This window comes from Fundulus heteroclitus, chromosome 21 (genome assembly GCF_011125445.2).
Source record: "Fundulus heteroclitus isolate FHET01 chromosome 21, MU-UCD_Fhet_4.1, whole genome shotgun sequence".
Classification (NCBI taxonomy): Eukaryota; Metazoa; Chordata; class Actinopteri; order Cyprinodontiformes; family Fundulidae; genus Fundulus; species Fundulus heteroclitus.
In genome coordinates this window covers 40178537-40195527 of record NC_046381.1, presented here as the reverse complement: position 1 = coordinate 40195527, position 16991 = coordinate 40178537, and the positions used below count along the sequence as shown (strand labels likewise).

Sequence of the window (16991 nt, the reverse complement as noted above, 5' to 3'; positions counted from 1 at the left end):
CTGGGTGTCACATATAGGAACGTTAAGGTGTTATATCACCCGCTGAATCATTCTGGAGGAGACCTCTTAACGGAGGATCCTCTCATGAGCCGGCTGTGCTGGATGAGGCCGGAGCAGAGTTTGGCTCGGAGGCAAAGCCCTTAGACTTAGACCTCTTCTCGGTTGGTCATATTATAACCATGCGTTCATGCATTTTATGGGTATTTTATGTGACAAAACGTCATAAAACGGTGAAAAATTGTGGATTCTCCACCAGCTTTGCCCATTCTTCTTTGTAGAACAGCTCAAGCTCAGCGGAGAACATCTGTGAACATAAATGGTCAGGTCATGCCCCAGTGTCTGAATTGGAGTTAGATCTGGACTTTGAATAGGCCATTCTAACACATAATATCTTCTCATCTCATAATATCATATCATTCTCCTGCTGGAAGGTGGACCTCGGTCCCAGTCTGAGGTTTTCTGCAGGTTTCCTTCCAGGACTTTCCTGGATCTACCTCCGTCCATTTTCCCATCAGTTCAGATCATCTTCTCTGGTTCCGCCAAAGAAAAGGATCCCCACAGCATGATGCAGCCGCCACCCACTGTCACTGTGGGAGTCGTGTGTTTCTACGTAGGCCTGACAGCATCATTTTGGTCTCATTAGACCGGAGCACCTTTTTCCACATGTCTCCTTAAATGCTCCGTGGCAAACGGCACATTAGCGCACCGCTGATATTTGTGCTGTTCAGCTACTTCCCTGATATTCCTGCTTTGCTGCTTGGTCCACATCATGCCGTTCTTTAATAGGTTAAGTTATTCCTGAAGGTAATTGATAGCAGTGGATTTTAATCAGGGGTATCAGGGTAAGAGAAAATGCATTTTGAAGACGTTTTAGTTTCAGCCCACTTTGCAATTGTGCTACTTTGGTCCGTCACATAAAATCACGTTAAAATTCATTTAAAATTTTAGGTTTAAATGTAACAAAATATGAAAAAAAGAGCATTGCTTGCAATTCTTATAAGGTGTGCAAGTCCTACTGGCCTGGCCATGGGCTTTGTTTAGTTATGCTTCTCACAGCTTCGCTGCTGACATGTCAGCCGTGGCGACATTTAAGGAGAAATTAAAACCGAGTGTGGGCGCTTTGAAACACCTCAAAGGTTTTCGCACGTAGTGTATTTTTATAATCAGTTTTCTCTAAAACAATTTATTGATATGTCTGTGGTTTTCTTCATTTAACATTTAGAAAAGAAAATAAACAGCGTGGTGTTCTGATTAAACATGGGTAAAGCGTTATTTCCTAGAGCATGTCTGCATCCCAAGTCTTAAACTGCCCTAAAAACGATGCTAATTGAGATCCAGGAGGAGAGATAATATCCAAACTGAAATTTAAAACCTTTGAAAATCAGAGAAAGTCTGATTTTCTGATTAAAAAAAAGACATAACGTGTATTTTTATAACACATTTTAACTTAATTTTAACTGGAGATGTAAATGTAGCCTAGCTACTCACTGATGAATAAAGTAAAAAAGCAGCCAGTCCCTACAACAAAAAATAATGGAATTCTCAAACAACCACTTAAATATATTTAGCATAGGAAGCATCTTAAATAAATAAAGCTTTTATGAGATTGTTAAAATATTGGGAAAAGTTTCAGAAGGTCAGCTTTATGATTCAAAACTAGCATAACTTGCTAGTTAACTAAGCTAAGCTAGTTAGCTTTTTGGTAGTTTTAAATTAGGGTAAACTATCTTGTCAATGATTGAAAAACTTACAATAACTCTTGCTTTTCATAGATTTGAAGCTATTTATAGCCACTTATTAACAATATTTATTTATTCTTTTTCATTTTTAAGACGACAATTTAAAAAAGAAAAGGTTTAGCCACGTTAACGGTTAGCTTTAACTGCTGTGGCTAACAGCTGCTGTCAATGTTTGGTTTCAATGATTTTGGTCTCAACCTTTTTACATTAGTGTTTTTGTAAAAACATAAAGCATCATATATATATATATATATATATATATATATATATATATATATATATATATATATATATATATATATATATATATATATATTTCAGGCTGTGTTTCTTGTTCTCTTTTTGTGGTTGATTGCTGTTTTTGTGCAGATTTGGTTTCTCTTTGTGGTCATTTTGTCTCAGTGGTTATTGTTTTTGACCTGCTGTGTTTATTTCTTGTTCAGCTTATTTTCTTCATGTAGTTTATTTTCATCTTTTCTGTCTTCCTGTGTTTGTCTGTGACCGTTTTGTCGCATTGCGTCCACTTTGTGTCTCTCGGTGGTTGTTTTCCATCTTGTTTTTATGGCCATATCGTGTCTTGCTTTCTTCTCAGGCTCTCTCTGATTCTGCTGAGGCAGTTTGAAATCATTCGATTTATTGCCTTTTGTTCTTCCGTGTTTTTATCTCGTATTACACTGTTGTGATGGTTTGGTTCCCATTGTGATTGGTGGTTTTACATCAAGTTATGTCACTTGAGTGATTGTTTCCAGCAATCCATGCTGTCATCTTGCTTTGCTGTGGTTGTTTTTAATCTTCTTACAGAAAGAGCTTATTTCAAAAAGGTCCATTTTTAGTCTTTTTGTATCTGTAAGTGGTTAAGCTTAAATTCCATTTACAGCCGTAATGCAGCTTTGTTCAGGTTTAGTATTTTTTATTTTATTATTTTTAGCTTTCATTCTCATGTTACTTGATGTCTAACTGTATTGTGACTTTTTGTTCATTTTGCACATTGCGCTTTATGCTTCTTTGTTTTTTACTTTTATCTGTTTGTGGTTTTACACCCATGCTCTTTTTCCACATCATTGTTGAGTGTATATTTGTCTTAAACTTTATTGTCTTTTTGTTGTGGATCAGTTTGCACCTTTGCCAATTTGTGTGATACTCAACTGTTCTGTCCCTTCAATTTCAAACATGTCCGGAAACCATTTTGCATCTTATAATCAGTTTTTTTCTTTTGGCAGTTAAGTTCTTTATTAGTTATGGAGGCAAACAATCACAATTATCTTCATCAACAGTAATTTATTTCTATACTCCATCTGGAAGAATTTATATTGCACCTTATTTCCATTCCTTGTGGTCCTGATCCCATTTGGTGCCAGTTGACTTTAAATAAATATCAGAGATTATGGCACCTTATCAAACCAAAATAACTTTGGGACCTTCTGCTGGTAGATTTTGGTCACGCTTACCCAAGTACCTTTACAGTAGACAATGAGTGGATAATAGAAATAGTTTCTCAAGATGGGTAGACCTTGTCTGCTATGTGAGCTTGAACTGGGTGTTGTTGAGTAATGCAGTGTCTGGGAGTAAATGAGTGATGTCAACTGAGAAACTCTTATGACAAAATGTAACTTTTTCTATGCCAAAACAGTCGTGACATTTACCCCTAAAGGTAAGTACGTGCTGACTGTTGTGTTTTCTTGAATGTGTGGTTCGGCTGCTGCGCTCACAGAAAACTAGCCCTGTGGGGCCCTATTACTTAAAACTTTTACATCTTTCCTCTTTTTAAACTCCACTTTAATCCCTTCGTCTTGTCTTCACTTTAAATGTGACAATAAAAGCTGGAGGTTCCCGCCCTGATCATCCAAACTGCACCTAGCTTTACTGTGACTGCGGGAATCTGATGCAGGCTGGGAGGGAGAGTTAGCAGCTACTGTGGAGGCAGAGGAGCTCATGTCTTTAAACATAATTAGGATTTTATTAAGATGGTAAATTAACCTCTGAGTGCTTTAAAGGTGCCTATAATTAATAACAAAATCTTGATGGAGATATTTTCTTTAGAATTTTCATTTGGAAACATGAAAACCTGATTTTATGAAAAACATTAAAAATGAAGAAGAACCAGTTCTTATGGGGCCTATGAGATATGTTTAGGTGTTGAACTACCAACATGAAGTAATTTAGTTTTTAACTGTTGAACTGAATTTAGAACTAGTTCTAGTTCTAGTAGCTACTGCAGCCATATTGTGTTTTTTTATTGCTTCTGATTGGGGCTTTTTGGACGCCTTTAATTTCCTCCAGTGCTTCCCCTCAAACAGTTTAACCATTTGTTAACAGAAGTCTTCATCAACATGTTGAATTTGCACAGAGTGCTTCCCATCCAGGAAGTTAGTTATTAACTGAACCTCCTCGCTTTTATGCAAACAATTAACGACCGTAAGAAGAGCAGCTTATGACTAAAACCTCACGTCTTTGTTGTGAGGTGACCTGTAATCTTCCTTTGATCCGATGGTTCATGTCTGAGTCCATAAGCGAGAACGATGATGATGTAATCTACATCATGACACCGTTAGCTCTTATAGCTAGCTGCGTTCAGGTCCACTGGCATTTCTTTTAAAAACAAACGTGTCAGTGGGAAATCCATAATATTTTTTCCACACAGTGTTTTATTTCATCTAACAGGTAGATAGATGTACAGGTGGACGAATGTGGATGCATATGGATGCTTGTGCACATGAGAATTTGTCCTCCAGGATTTGTTGTGCTTGTGTTTGACCTTGAGTGAAAAGGACCGTGGCTTTTTAAGCTAATCCTTTTCAGGCGGATGCACTGTAATAGTCCCAACGCTCTCCTGATGGCTACTATAATAGGACACACACACACACACACACACACACACACACACACACACACACACACACACACACACACACACACACTGGTACAAGTCAAAAATCTGCACCTGTGTTTTGGGAGATTTTATTTTTAATCAACTCAAAGATAAGATTAAGCGCCTTTGGTTTTGTGTCTCTGTGAGTTTACCTGCAGACTACTGGTACACGAAATATGTATCTCCTTATGCTTTAAACACGCCGCTGCATCAGACATGTTTAAAAAGAACAAGAATCTTTTATTGTCACCATGTTTTACTAGGGAAGTAAAACAGCCATAAAGATAAAGATTGACATTTACAAACAAAAGGAACATTTAAACCTTTGGAAAATGGAAACAATGTTAAGTAAAAATTATTTGTATAGTCTAGCTAAACAATGAGAGTTTCCAAAGTAATATAAATGGGTGTTGGTTATTTTGCCTTTTGGTAACTTGTTGCCGTTACAGTTTTGATTCACATTGTCTACGATAAGTAAATGTTATTAAATGACTCCAGTTAATGATGGAAGGAGGATGTCCTGGAGTAATTAAGCTTTGATCGCAGGTCTAGAACCAGAATCAATGGAAATAGAGGGTGATTTAAAGTTGTTTTTTATTTCACACCTAAATTAAATTAGGCTTTACATCAACACATTTTCATAACTAGTTATTAGCTTCAATGAAGTCAAAGGCATTGATAGCAAATGGTTTGTTTCAGGAATAAAGAGTGTTACGTCTGCAGGCGGCAAGACGAAGATCTGCTCCAGGGTCCAAACACAGAGACAACAATGTCAGAAAGTTTTTTAAAACAAATATTTATTTAGAGAAGCCAGTGAATCAGTTAAATTGTCCATTTAATTATTTAATGTTGCTTACTTACGTTTTTGATTGAGTCAAAGGTGTTAAATATGCTCGGATTTTGTGTTTTGCATAAAATGAACTAAAGATTCTTGCGGAGTAATAGACTGGTTGAACTTCTCACACTGCAGGCAGAGGACAACATGGTGGAGATGATGGTGCAGCAGCTGACAGGTTTACAGTTAAACAGAAGTTTTGTTTGCATTTCCGTTGACATGCATCAGAAAAAAAACACATTTATCCATCCTGCTACAGGCCTCTTACTCTTCTATTACCATAATTATGAGTCATTTGAATAACACCCGAAGAGAACATGAAGCTGTGGTCAGACTGGCACCTAGCCTCGTTAAACCTTCTCCTTTATGATGAAAAATTATTATTCAAGCGACGCAGGAAGTCCTGGTCTCAGTCTGCATGTGAGAATGTGCAGAAAAGAGGGATAATGGTGCGGAAACAGGAAGGATTTCACAGGGTAATACCTCAGGTATGCAGAGCTCACTCAGCCCATTAATAAAGCTGAGTTTGTGCGTGAAGGTCGAATGCTTTTTGGAATTCCTTCACCTCGATCCCTTCGGGTCAGCGTTACGTTCCCCCGACTGGCTTTGATTGTCATCGCTCTTCCTCCTCATCACTCAGCTCTTCCTCCTCATCACTCAGCTCTTCCTCCTCATCACTCAGCTCTTCCTCCCTCTCTTTCAGGACCCAGCTGGGATCTTCGAGCTGGTCGAACTGGTTGGAAATGGCACCTATGGGCAGGTCTACAAGGTAAGACCTGGGTTATTTTTGATAAGCTCGCCCTTCTAAATCCACTGATCTCCTCGGCTTTTCACAAGCATTTATTCAAACTGGGTAATGTTTGAGGTTTTAAAGCTGCTTCTTAAAGATTTGTATTTAAACTACAGCATTATTCCTGATTTAAAACGTAGAATCTGTGCTTTGAAACAAGCCGTTACTCTTTCCTCCGCTCTTTATTATGACTTCACGTAGAAAAATCAAATTATGTCAAAAAACCTGAGGTTATTATTGACTTTCAGTGAGGGTGACCTGGAAGGCTGGGCAAACAAACAGCCTGTTTATTTCTGTGTATTGTTTTACCTTGAAAGCAATTAACAGGCTCTCCTGTCTGCTGATGCACATTGAGCTTCGGCTCTCCGTGGATGTGCCGTATCGATCCGCCATTTCTGCAGGTTGACACCTCCTCTGCACAAAAATGATTGACGGAGCAAAATTAACACAATCTGTGTGAGCTTTCAGAAAATAAACTGTAAGAATGAACATGTAAACAGACAAATGGCTGCTAAAAGATCATCTGCTGCCACCTCCAATAGAGACTATCCAGTTTATTTGATTTCTTATTCTTTGGCTGAATCCTGATTTCATTGCAGGTAGGGAGAAGTCATCAAGACCTATTATTCTCCTTCATACCCCAACATGTTACATGTTCACACAAGTTGTGAGGTTTTCATGTTGTGTTTCTAATATATCAGACAGGCAAAGAGCTAGGGCGGGCTTGCAAATTAACAAAGTGATAAGAAATGGGAGTTTTATCGCCAAATAAACAAATATTTCATGTAAAGCACCTGCTGTGTTATTCAGATATCAATCTGTTGATGTTGGTGGTGTCTATATGGCATGAAGCGACACATTGATGATATTTCTGTTTACGGAAAGGACAAACATCTGTTTTCTGGTGGAAATAACTGCTGCTGTTCTCGTTTCACGAGAACTGTATCAGGTCCGATCTCTATCAAACAATATTTAAACGAACCAATCCAATCCAAGCATACAGATATAGATTAAATTACAAACATCGCAGAAGACACGCAGCCAGGTGTAGCTTCTGTAAAGAGATAAAACAGAGAGAAAACGAGAAGATAATTGCTGGAATAATGTCTTATAAAGCAGAATTGGAGAACAGTAGGAGAACTCAGCAGAGTGAGAGAAATAGATCCTGATGTCCTCCAGCAGCCTAAGCCTATAGCAGCACAACTATAGAGATAGCTCAGGGTAACATGAGCCACTCTAACTAGAAGCTTTGTCACAAAGGAAAGTTTTAAGATTAGTCTTAAAAGTAGACGGGGTGTCTGCCTCACGGACCAAAACTGGGAGTTGGTTCCACAGGAGAGGAGCCTGATAGCTAAAGGATCTGCCTCCCATTCTACTTTTAGAGACTCTAGGAACCACCAGCAGACCTGCAGTCTGAGAGCGAAGTGCTCTGTTAGGAACATACGGGGTAATCAGAGCTCTGATATATGATGGAGCTTGATTATTAAGGGCTTTATACGTTAGAAGGAGAATTTTAAATTCTATTCTTGATTTAACAGGAAGCCAATGAAGGGAAGCTAAAATTGGAGAAATATGATCCTTCCTTTTTATTCTTGCTTGAACTTTAACTGCAGCCTTCTTGACAAGCTGAAGGATTTTTACAGCATTTCAGTGCTTTTTAACAGTAAATAATAGAAATAGTACAACTAGATTTTCAGGGTCATTCTGGGACACAATGTTCAGATTTTTCTGTGTTCAGTTCCACCTTCTGTAGCAGATATATTAATTTCACTGTTAGACCATCTGAGCGCTGTGCAGTCCACAGAAGTTTGGACGATCTGGTGAAACTTTCTAATTCCTGCTTGGAAGCATGAATTAGCTCTTAAAGATGCAAACAATTCCACTTATTTCACTTTTCTGCTTTGTTTTATAACGCGTACAAAGATTGGGGCCCAAACCAAATGTTGTTTTCTTGAATTTGCAGAACTTTGTGGTTAATCATTGCAAAAGTCAACGGTGTCAGAAAACAGCTGATTCCAGCCTGTGTAGTTTTTCCTCATCTTGCACAACTTCCCTCCTCTCATACATTTGATCCTGTTTGGCGGATTTTTCAGCTACTATTTTGCATGCAGAATAGAAATTAGCATGCCGTAGCACCTTCCTGCTCTCTGCGCTTTCCTCTCGTTTCCTGGAATCAATCTTCAGAACCAGAGACATTTATTATTTATCTTTTTTGGCGACAGATGACTGATAATGCACGGTTATTGCAAATCATCTGAGCCCTGATTATCTTTCATCATAGGACTCCCTAGGCTAGAAATGAATGAGAATTAATTAGTATTCTCTATAGTCTCTGTAATTATCCCAAATTAAATAATTTTATTTCCGGGAGACTTCACGACATGATTTCTGTTTTTTTTCCAGGAATTGTAATGAAGCTGAAGAGATGTAGAAATCTGCTATAACTTCGTCTCATCTGTCAGAGAGAAACATCTTAAAAAGCGGTGAAGTGCAGAAGCTGAAATGCTGAATTTCTGGTAAATTCTGCCTCGGTTTTTAAGCTAGATCAGGTTGCTGGTTTCAGCTCCGCCCGCCTCCCGGTCGTAGCGGTTTTCACACTCAGACAGCGGTCCTGGAATGAGGAAGAGACGTCTGGGCGACGCTGCAGAGCTGCTCCTGCAGAGCAACCAAGCGGGAAAAATCCTGGTTTATTCAGGCATGAAACTGCTGCCTGAGAAGCTGCTGTGCAGGTTTGCTGCTCCCTGTGAGGGTTTCGCTGCCGTTGTTTCAGTTTCCCTCCCGTTCTACAGCTCAGCCATGAAGCTCCACCAGCGAGGAGGCGTCTCCGGCTTGTATCGGATCTGATTAGGCAGACGGAGTTTATTCAATCTGTTCTATTGATCTGAAGAATAGGCGTCTCTTTCTTTTCACCTCGCTGTGAAGGTTTGCTGTGATGATGCTGGAAAAATTAACAGGATGAAGAAGATTCTCCTGCAGTTCAGTGATTTAAAATGTTCTGATAGGATGCCAGTAAAAAACACAATATCAATGCTCTGAAAACCAGAATCAACTTTTCAGCCACAGGTCAGCCGCTCAGAACTCCAACGGCCGATTTTAGTCTGATAAGTCGATCCACCGTAATAAACTCACTGACAGGAGACTCAAAGTTAGCGGCTTTCAGTATCAGTGAGATGTATAAAAGAGAGGGCGGCACTTTTAGCAGATAACAGGAAGGCCGGGCTGAGTTCAGGCTTTTCAGCTTTGAGCCTCTGTCATGGAGGACATGCTGGATCTGGAAATAGAAATCTCAGTGTTAAGGTTTGGATCTATATTCTCCACACGGAGGGCCAATTATTCAGACTTTAAAATGATAAGACAGTTAGAGGATGTCTTCACTGATGTCTTCACTGCTCCTATTATTAATGAATAATTAATGACTGTTTAGGGCAAGAAGCCAGAAAAATACTGAGGCGAGACGTTCTGGTGCAGAGATTCAGGATGTTTGAGAGAGTCCAGCGAGATTTATGCACTGCAAAAAGGAAACTAAAAGTAAGTCAAATTTTCTTGAAATTAAAGTATTTTTCTTTGATTTAAGCAGGTAAATAAGACTATTTGCCAATGTAATAAGATTTTTGCACTTAAAATAGGAACATTTCATCTCTATCATCTTATTTCAAGTGCAGTTATCCTATTTTAGGGGTACAAATACTCATTCCATTGGCAAATAGTCTTATTCACCTGCTTAAATCAAGGAAAAATACATTAATTTCAAAAAAATTTCTTCTCCACCTGAGGAGGCCGCTGTAGAGCCCTTCTGCCACCGGTGCAGAGCTTGCTGAGGGTTGGCAGCAGGTGGATGTTGGTCCATATAAAGCCAAAAAAATAAACCCATTAAGATCAGGCTGAGGTTATACAGGAAGTACCAGCAGACGACTGGTAAAAATAATCTGTGATGAATATTTGGGACATCTGGAGAGATAAAGACGAGAGGCGTCTATCTAACACAGCCACGACTAAAGAGTGCAATCAAAGCATCTTCATGAGGAGGTTCTCCCAGGAGTGCGAGGCCAAGATGTCGATCTGTGGGTTTCCCAGTATGACGGAGCACCGAGTCACAAAGTTAAAGTGATAATGGAGCGTTTCACGGATCAGAATGAGGAAATCATGGACTGTTTTCAGGAAGCTCTCCAAATCTGAGAACGTACTGACTTACTGTGGTCAGCTCTGAGAACGCTGGTGAAGAAACGGGCTGTGGTCGGCTCAGACCACTGAGCAGACGAGAACAGGCCGTCATCGCTCAGTTTGGGTCAGAAGCTGTTACTCAGCATTTCTGTGAGGATAACAGAAGAGGAAGTCAGGACTTTTCTCATGATGGATTTCCTAACAAATCCCTTGTTTGTTAATTGCTCTGAAATAAAGCAAAGAGCAACCTTTCATCCGTGATGGCCCTGTGGTTTCACTAAGTGCTGGTATCTCCCTCAGATTCCCGCTGAAAGGCTTTAATTTGCTGCAAACGCAGAACATGCAAATGTTTGATTTAGCTCTGAAACAAAACTGGGAGCCCGTCAGACGTCCCGATGTCACAGCCTTTTGTTCCCCCGACCCACAGAGGGGGGGATCTTCTGTCATCTGACTTCCTGAAAACATCACAACACGCGGCTCTGTTGCACAACCTGTAATTTACAGGATGATCTCACTGGCTGAAGACGGAACCAACAAATTACTGTCGGGTTCCTCCTGAAAACAAAGTGCACAGGAACCACTGGGCACTGTTAGGGGAAATAACACCTGGAACAATGAGAGGAATTAGCAAACCGCAGGCCGGGGCATTACCTGCGTTCTGCTCATGATCTGCAGGCTGTTACAGAAAACGGGAGCTGCAACACTCCCACACCTCCAGGAGGCACATCTTCCCGTAATCTGAACTAATCACTGGAGGCAAAACTGTTTCCACTGAACTTGTTTGTTCAGCAACAGAGTATTTATTGTTTTAAAGGGAACATATAATGCTCTTTAACGCCTTCCTTTTTCTCATTTAAATCATGCAGTTGAAGTGGAACTCCAATGCTTTGTTCTGAATTCCTCGTTATTGTTGCTCCACAGACAGTTTATTGGACTTTAGCTCCTGTTCTACAGTTCATCGGAGGCAACATTCACATGGAGCCAAATACTGTATCCGTGCAGAAGAGTTTTAGCGTAACGGTGAAACGGCACAAAGCCAAAGGAGCCGTTAAAGGCGTTGTAATATTTATGCCACACCAGTGAGTGGCGCAGCAGTGCTGCCACACAATTAACGAAAGAAGAAGAAGAGCAGCATGAAAACACTGTAGAGAAGCTAAATGTGCTTTTTGAGTTGTCTGAAACAGAACCACAACTCCCAAGTTTGCCATTGTTGTTTGCTTGTGTGTCAGTGGAGAGCCAAGGTCTACTTTGGCTCGTATGCACAAACACGTCAGTTTGTAGCCAGGGGTGTCCAGACCAGTGGCAGACTTTTACTTTTTCAATGTATCTACATGTAAGTCCTCTATGTCCAAATCCAACAAAGGTTAAAAAACAACAAAAAACAATTGGACTTCTATTTTTAAGCAAGCCAGGCCACATTAGAGCTTAGACTCACCTGCAGATTCACCTGGAACTGGTCGCCCCTCACATGGAGAGTCGTTAGGCTCCTCGTTAGCCTGGCTAACAGGAGGAATGTTGAGGTCTCATGCATGAAGGTGTGAACTGGGGGGAAACTTGGCAGGAATCAAACCCACAGCTGTGTTGTAAGTTTCTGAAAGTTGAAACCTGAGCAGGTGAATCTAAGCTCCAATGAGGCCTGCAGGTCTATAAAGCTGGAACTCCTCACTACTGCAGACATTTAGAACTGAGAAAGCTTCCTGGATGGGAAGAGAAACGTCTTCAGCTTCAGAATAGAAGTCCAGTTGTTTTTATTTTTAAACCCTTTTTTTGGATTTATTATGACCTGGATGACTGAGAATCTTTCCCCTCTAATGGGGTCCAGATGAAACGTGTTTTATTTTTTTTCATCTCTCCAACTAAACAGTTTTCTGGATATCTCCAAATCCGTCTGCATGTGAACGGGCCTGAGAGTAACTGATTTTGGTGCGTCCACACCGCAGGTCTTGATGCTTAATTCTGATATTTTGCTGAAATCAGATTTTTTGTAGGTGTCCGCTCATACTACGATGAAATGCGACCCTCATCAGACTTCTGTATGAACGGTTCTTGACCACAAAGCGACCCGCAAGCGCAGATAACCAAAGGATACGTCACAGTTTGCGGAAGCAATGGTGAATGCACTGCAAAAACGGAACTAAAAATAAGTAAAATGTTCTTAAAATTAGTGTATTTTTCCTTGATTTGAGCAGGTAAATAAAATGATCTGCCAATAGATTTTTGCTCTTAAAATAGGAACAATTCATCTCCATGATCTTATTTCAAGTGCAGTATATCTAATTATCTTATTTTAGGGGTCAAAATACTCATTACATTGGCAAATAATCTTATTTACCTGCTCATATCTAGGACAAAAACACTAATTTTAAGCACATTTTACTTATTTTTAAATCCATTTTTGCAGTGTGTAATTGTTTCTAGGAGTATAAAATATAAGATCTTGTTAAAAAAACTTGAAAAATAAAAGAAACAGAGATACGGCCAACATCTATCCTTGCTATTATTAGAAAGCTGCAGCAGGAGCCGACAATATTAAGAGCACGTCATATAGCCAGACGAAGGTAAGAAGAAAGCAGCTCAGCTATTAATGGTCTTTATGGAGCGCTAGCTGCTGCTGCTGCTGTGAGGATGTGTAATGAGAGACAGGAGAGGGACGTGAAAGATGGATAAAATGTGACATGATCGTTCAGACTGCAGAAGATTTAAAAACTATCCAATACGTATCTGAATTAGCATCACATATGGAAGTAGCACAGATCGGATTTTTATGGGGGTGAAAAGATCAGAACTGGACCGTTCACACTGCCATGAAAAAGGCAGATTTAGGCCGGATATGGGCAAAAAGATCGGATTTGGGTCGTGTTTCGCTTCAGTGTGAACGTAGCCTTTCTGTAGTATGCTGGCTGACGGTGGAATGAATTATGTGGATAAATGCACCCAAGAAGTGAACTTTTGGACGTATCCACTTGTAGCTAAAGCATCCTTCAGCTTGGACTCCAAAACCATGGCGAAAAATAGAAACGCCTGATTCAAGACAAAACTGTGATCTCCAAAATGCAAGCAAGGGTTTGGAAGCAGGATGCTGAACATGAAAATCTTAACGGCAACAGCCAGAATGAGGCAAACGATGTATGGAGGCATGAAGCCAACGAAATAATCCAGTGACTGATGAAACGGAGCTTAAATGAAGCAGAGGACAGGTGAAACAACCAGACAGGTGAATGGGATCGACTAATTACTGGTGGAGAATAATTAACTGGGCAGACAGGGAAGTAAATAAAGGAACTAACATAATCAAGTAAATAAAGGAACATAATCAAGTAAATAAAGGAACTAACAATAAGTTAGTTAATAAGCTAAATAGTCAATGAACAATACACACAACAAAGCATTAACTACAGACGGCATGATCCTAAAACATTAAATAAAACAACTAAACAGCTGCAGCAAATACTGTGAATTGATTGTTCAAAAAAATTATTGTAGGATAGAGAAAACTGTTCATTTTTTTTACTGTGCGTGTTAAAGCAGATTAAACAGTATAGTATACTGATTTTTTTATTTAGCTCAAAACTGATGCGATGTTGTTGCATGATGTGTCTGTTTGCACCCCTGTGAAAATTTATTTCAGTTGCAATTAAAAATAGGCTTGTATCACATTTTTATGGTTCATATTCAGCATTAGGCTTTATTTATTTTTTTTATTTATAAAAAAAATAAATAAAGCCTAATGTGTGTGTGTTACTAGTCTTACTTTATTTAAGTTACTGTGGAGAGATCTGGGACAATAATTACAAAACTACACAGCATCAATTAACAATAATACAAAAATTAAGAATAATATAGAATGTCAGATATCTGGATCATCCTAACATGCTATTTATAACATAAAATAAAAACTAAACTGATTGACAGTGAAACGACAGACAGCTCTAATGTTATACAAAGCCAAAGAAAAATCAATTACAATGAAAAAAACTGTTCAGAACCTGGTAGGGATTATATAATTTAAGGTCTGAATTTCAGATTAAACATTTAAAGTCTTTAAGAAGAAAACATTCATGTGTTTCAGTATGTGGTGTTAAAGATGCAAACAACCTGAATAATACAATACAGCAACGTCCAAACATAGAATAGTTAAAATCATAAACATAAATTAATTAATGGATGTAATATACCTTATTATTACTTTCAGTATTATTATTTTTGCAATTGTTGCTGCTAATTGTTTTTTAGTTCATGCAGTAACTTACATTATAATTTCAATTAAAAAACAATCATTCTTTCCACTGTAATTATTATATTTTAACTGAACCTGTGTAAACAAGCATGCTATATATTAAATGAGTGCGTATATGTTATATTGGATTCATATATAAGTAAGATTAAATAGGCGCTGTAAGGATAAATGAATAAAAAGTGAGAAAACATATATAACAAGTTTTCACTTCCACCCACTCGCCTGAATGTGTAAATCATAAAAGTTCTACCACTATGTTACAATGCTGTAAATATTCCTATATTCCTTAAATATGAATATGATCACAGTCACGAGCTGTTCCTTAAACCAAAAGAAAGCTCAACTAAAATTACTCAAAAACTTAAAATCTAACAAATAGGTCAGACGGTGTGGAATGAAGATTAAAGCAGTGGAAGCCCAGAACGGTTGAAACTGGTCCAGACACGAGGAGCGCACCAGGATAAACACCAGGTACCGTTTACGCTAACTGAGATAAGCGTTACGGGAATGCTGGGGTCGAAATCAGAAAACAGACCAGGTATGTGGGAGCGGCGGAAGGTAAAACTGAAACCACAAAGTCAGGGAGATAACAAACCAGGTTCAGAAAATACAAAACATGCATGTAACTCTAAAACAAGACGATAAAAAAATCAAATCAAGAAAAGAAAGTAAGCATGACATAAACACCGGCATGACTAAATTTCTACGTCATTTACAACCCTGGAGAGATAAAAAGGAGGTTGAGAAGACAAAACAAAGTGCCTCTCTTAAAGAAAACCTCCTGAAGATTTGGTTTTAACATATTTTACATTTAAATGGATTTTCACTGTTATGTCTATACTTTTTACATCACATGTGGTGAATGTAAGCTCACATAATGTGGATTTATCTGGTGATTAGTCAGTGAGGAACAGGAAGTTAAGGGATATGTTGTCTGAGAGACCCAAAGGACCGGTACCCTCCCCGAGTGTTTAAAGCCTCGAAGTGATTGTAAAAAACAAAGCAGGAGAAGTCCTTATTTACCATAATATAGAACCTGAGGTCAAACGTTGTTGGCTTTATTTGGCTCAGACACTGTGAATAACTAGTTACTGCTGCAGTTGATTATCAGGACTAAAACCATTCAGAATGGATGCTAGAGCTCTTTTCCTCACAGCTAAGGCATGAACTGTTTTGTTAGCCTGTCTCCCGTCCTTGGGTTTTTCATTCCTTTAGAAAGGATCACGTATAAGGCATGTTTCGCGATCATGTGGCAAGAATTGTTTTAAAAGAGAAAAGTTTAACGCTCTAAAGTGATTTCTCCCACTTTTGTCAGTCAGGTGTGAAGAACTGTTAATAAACCCTGGTCAGCTTGTGGTGTTGTGATTAAATGCAGACTTGTTTTGTAACATCTAACACCAACGCTGAGCTTGAATATTTGGGGGCTTGTCCGGGATATTCATGTTTCATAGTTTGAAACAGAAGACGTCTGGGTCTTTTTTGTTTTCATGAAATAAATTCAAAACAAAAGTCGAATCAAGCTCTTTGTAAATAAAGTGAGCTGGTCTATGTCAAATCCAGTTTCACACTTCAGGTCCAATTCCTCCCAGTGAACTCTAATTACTGTTCCGCTGCATAAAGTGAGATTCGGACTTATTATACAGAAAAAATATTATCAAATCACAAACTCACTGGCAGAGGAATAACCTGAATTGGACCAAATGTTAATCACAGAGACAACTCACTGTTACGGTTCTGCAGGGAGCCTTCACGCTACAACCAGCAGGCGGTTACCTGAGCCTCCAACAGTTGGTTCAAACAATATGAGGATGCTTTATAGACGGATTACCAGCGCTTGATATAGTCTGAAAGGACTTTAAAACATTCTAAGTCCAGCTGATTATTCTGAGTAGAGTGCCAACACGGACTCAGTGCCACTTTGACATCTGTTTCTGGCACCGGTGGTCCAACTGGTACCTTTAGCACCAGCGCACCATTCATATACCACCATTGTTGGCCTCTGGGGACCGTTGCAGACATCCTAAATCATTTACACACCCATCTCTGATCTGCATGAGCACCAAATTACATCCACACCAGACTGGTCCGCCTTTCCTACTCTGTAAATTGTGAAATTTTAATTTATAAGAATTAACAAATATGTTCCCTTTGGTTTAATGATTGGTTCTTCTGGTTGGCGGCATGACGTCAGCTGATGTTTCGGCCCTTTGTGGGTTCCTCTGTGTGGTTTCTCTGGCGTAATTAATTTCGGTTGACTCTACAGAGTAATATCGGAGGGTAACACGTCTCCTTAGCAGTAGAAAGGAATCATGTCTGCTCTATTTGGTCCAATTAAGATCATTTCTGAAATGCTTTGGACA

General features: G+C 39.1%; 1 protein-coding gene across 10 annotated transcripts in view; it reads left to right on the top strand.

Moving 5' to 3' along the window:
- Window positions 1–16991, top strand: part of tnikb (TRAF2 and NCK interacting kinase b) — a 78406-nt gene that overhangs the window by 2026 nt on the left and 59389 nt on the right. For all 10 annotated transcript variants that reach the window (XM_036124938.1, XM_036124936.1, XM_036124935.1 and 7 more), the window contains exon 2: window positions 6147–6212. In XM_036124938.1, coding sequence (XP_035980831.1) covers window positions 6147–6212 — 66 coding nt within the window. The remainder of the gene's footprint in view (window positions 1–6146; window positions 6213–16991) is intronic.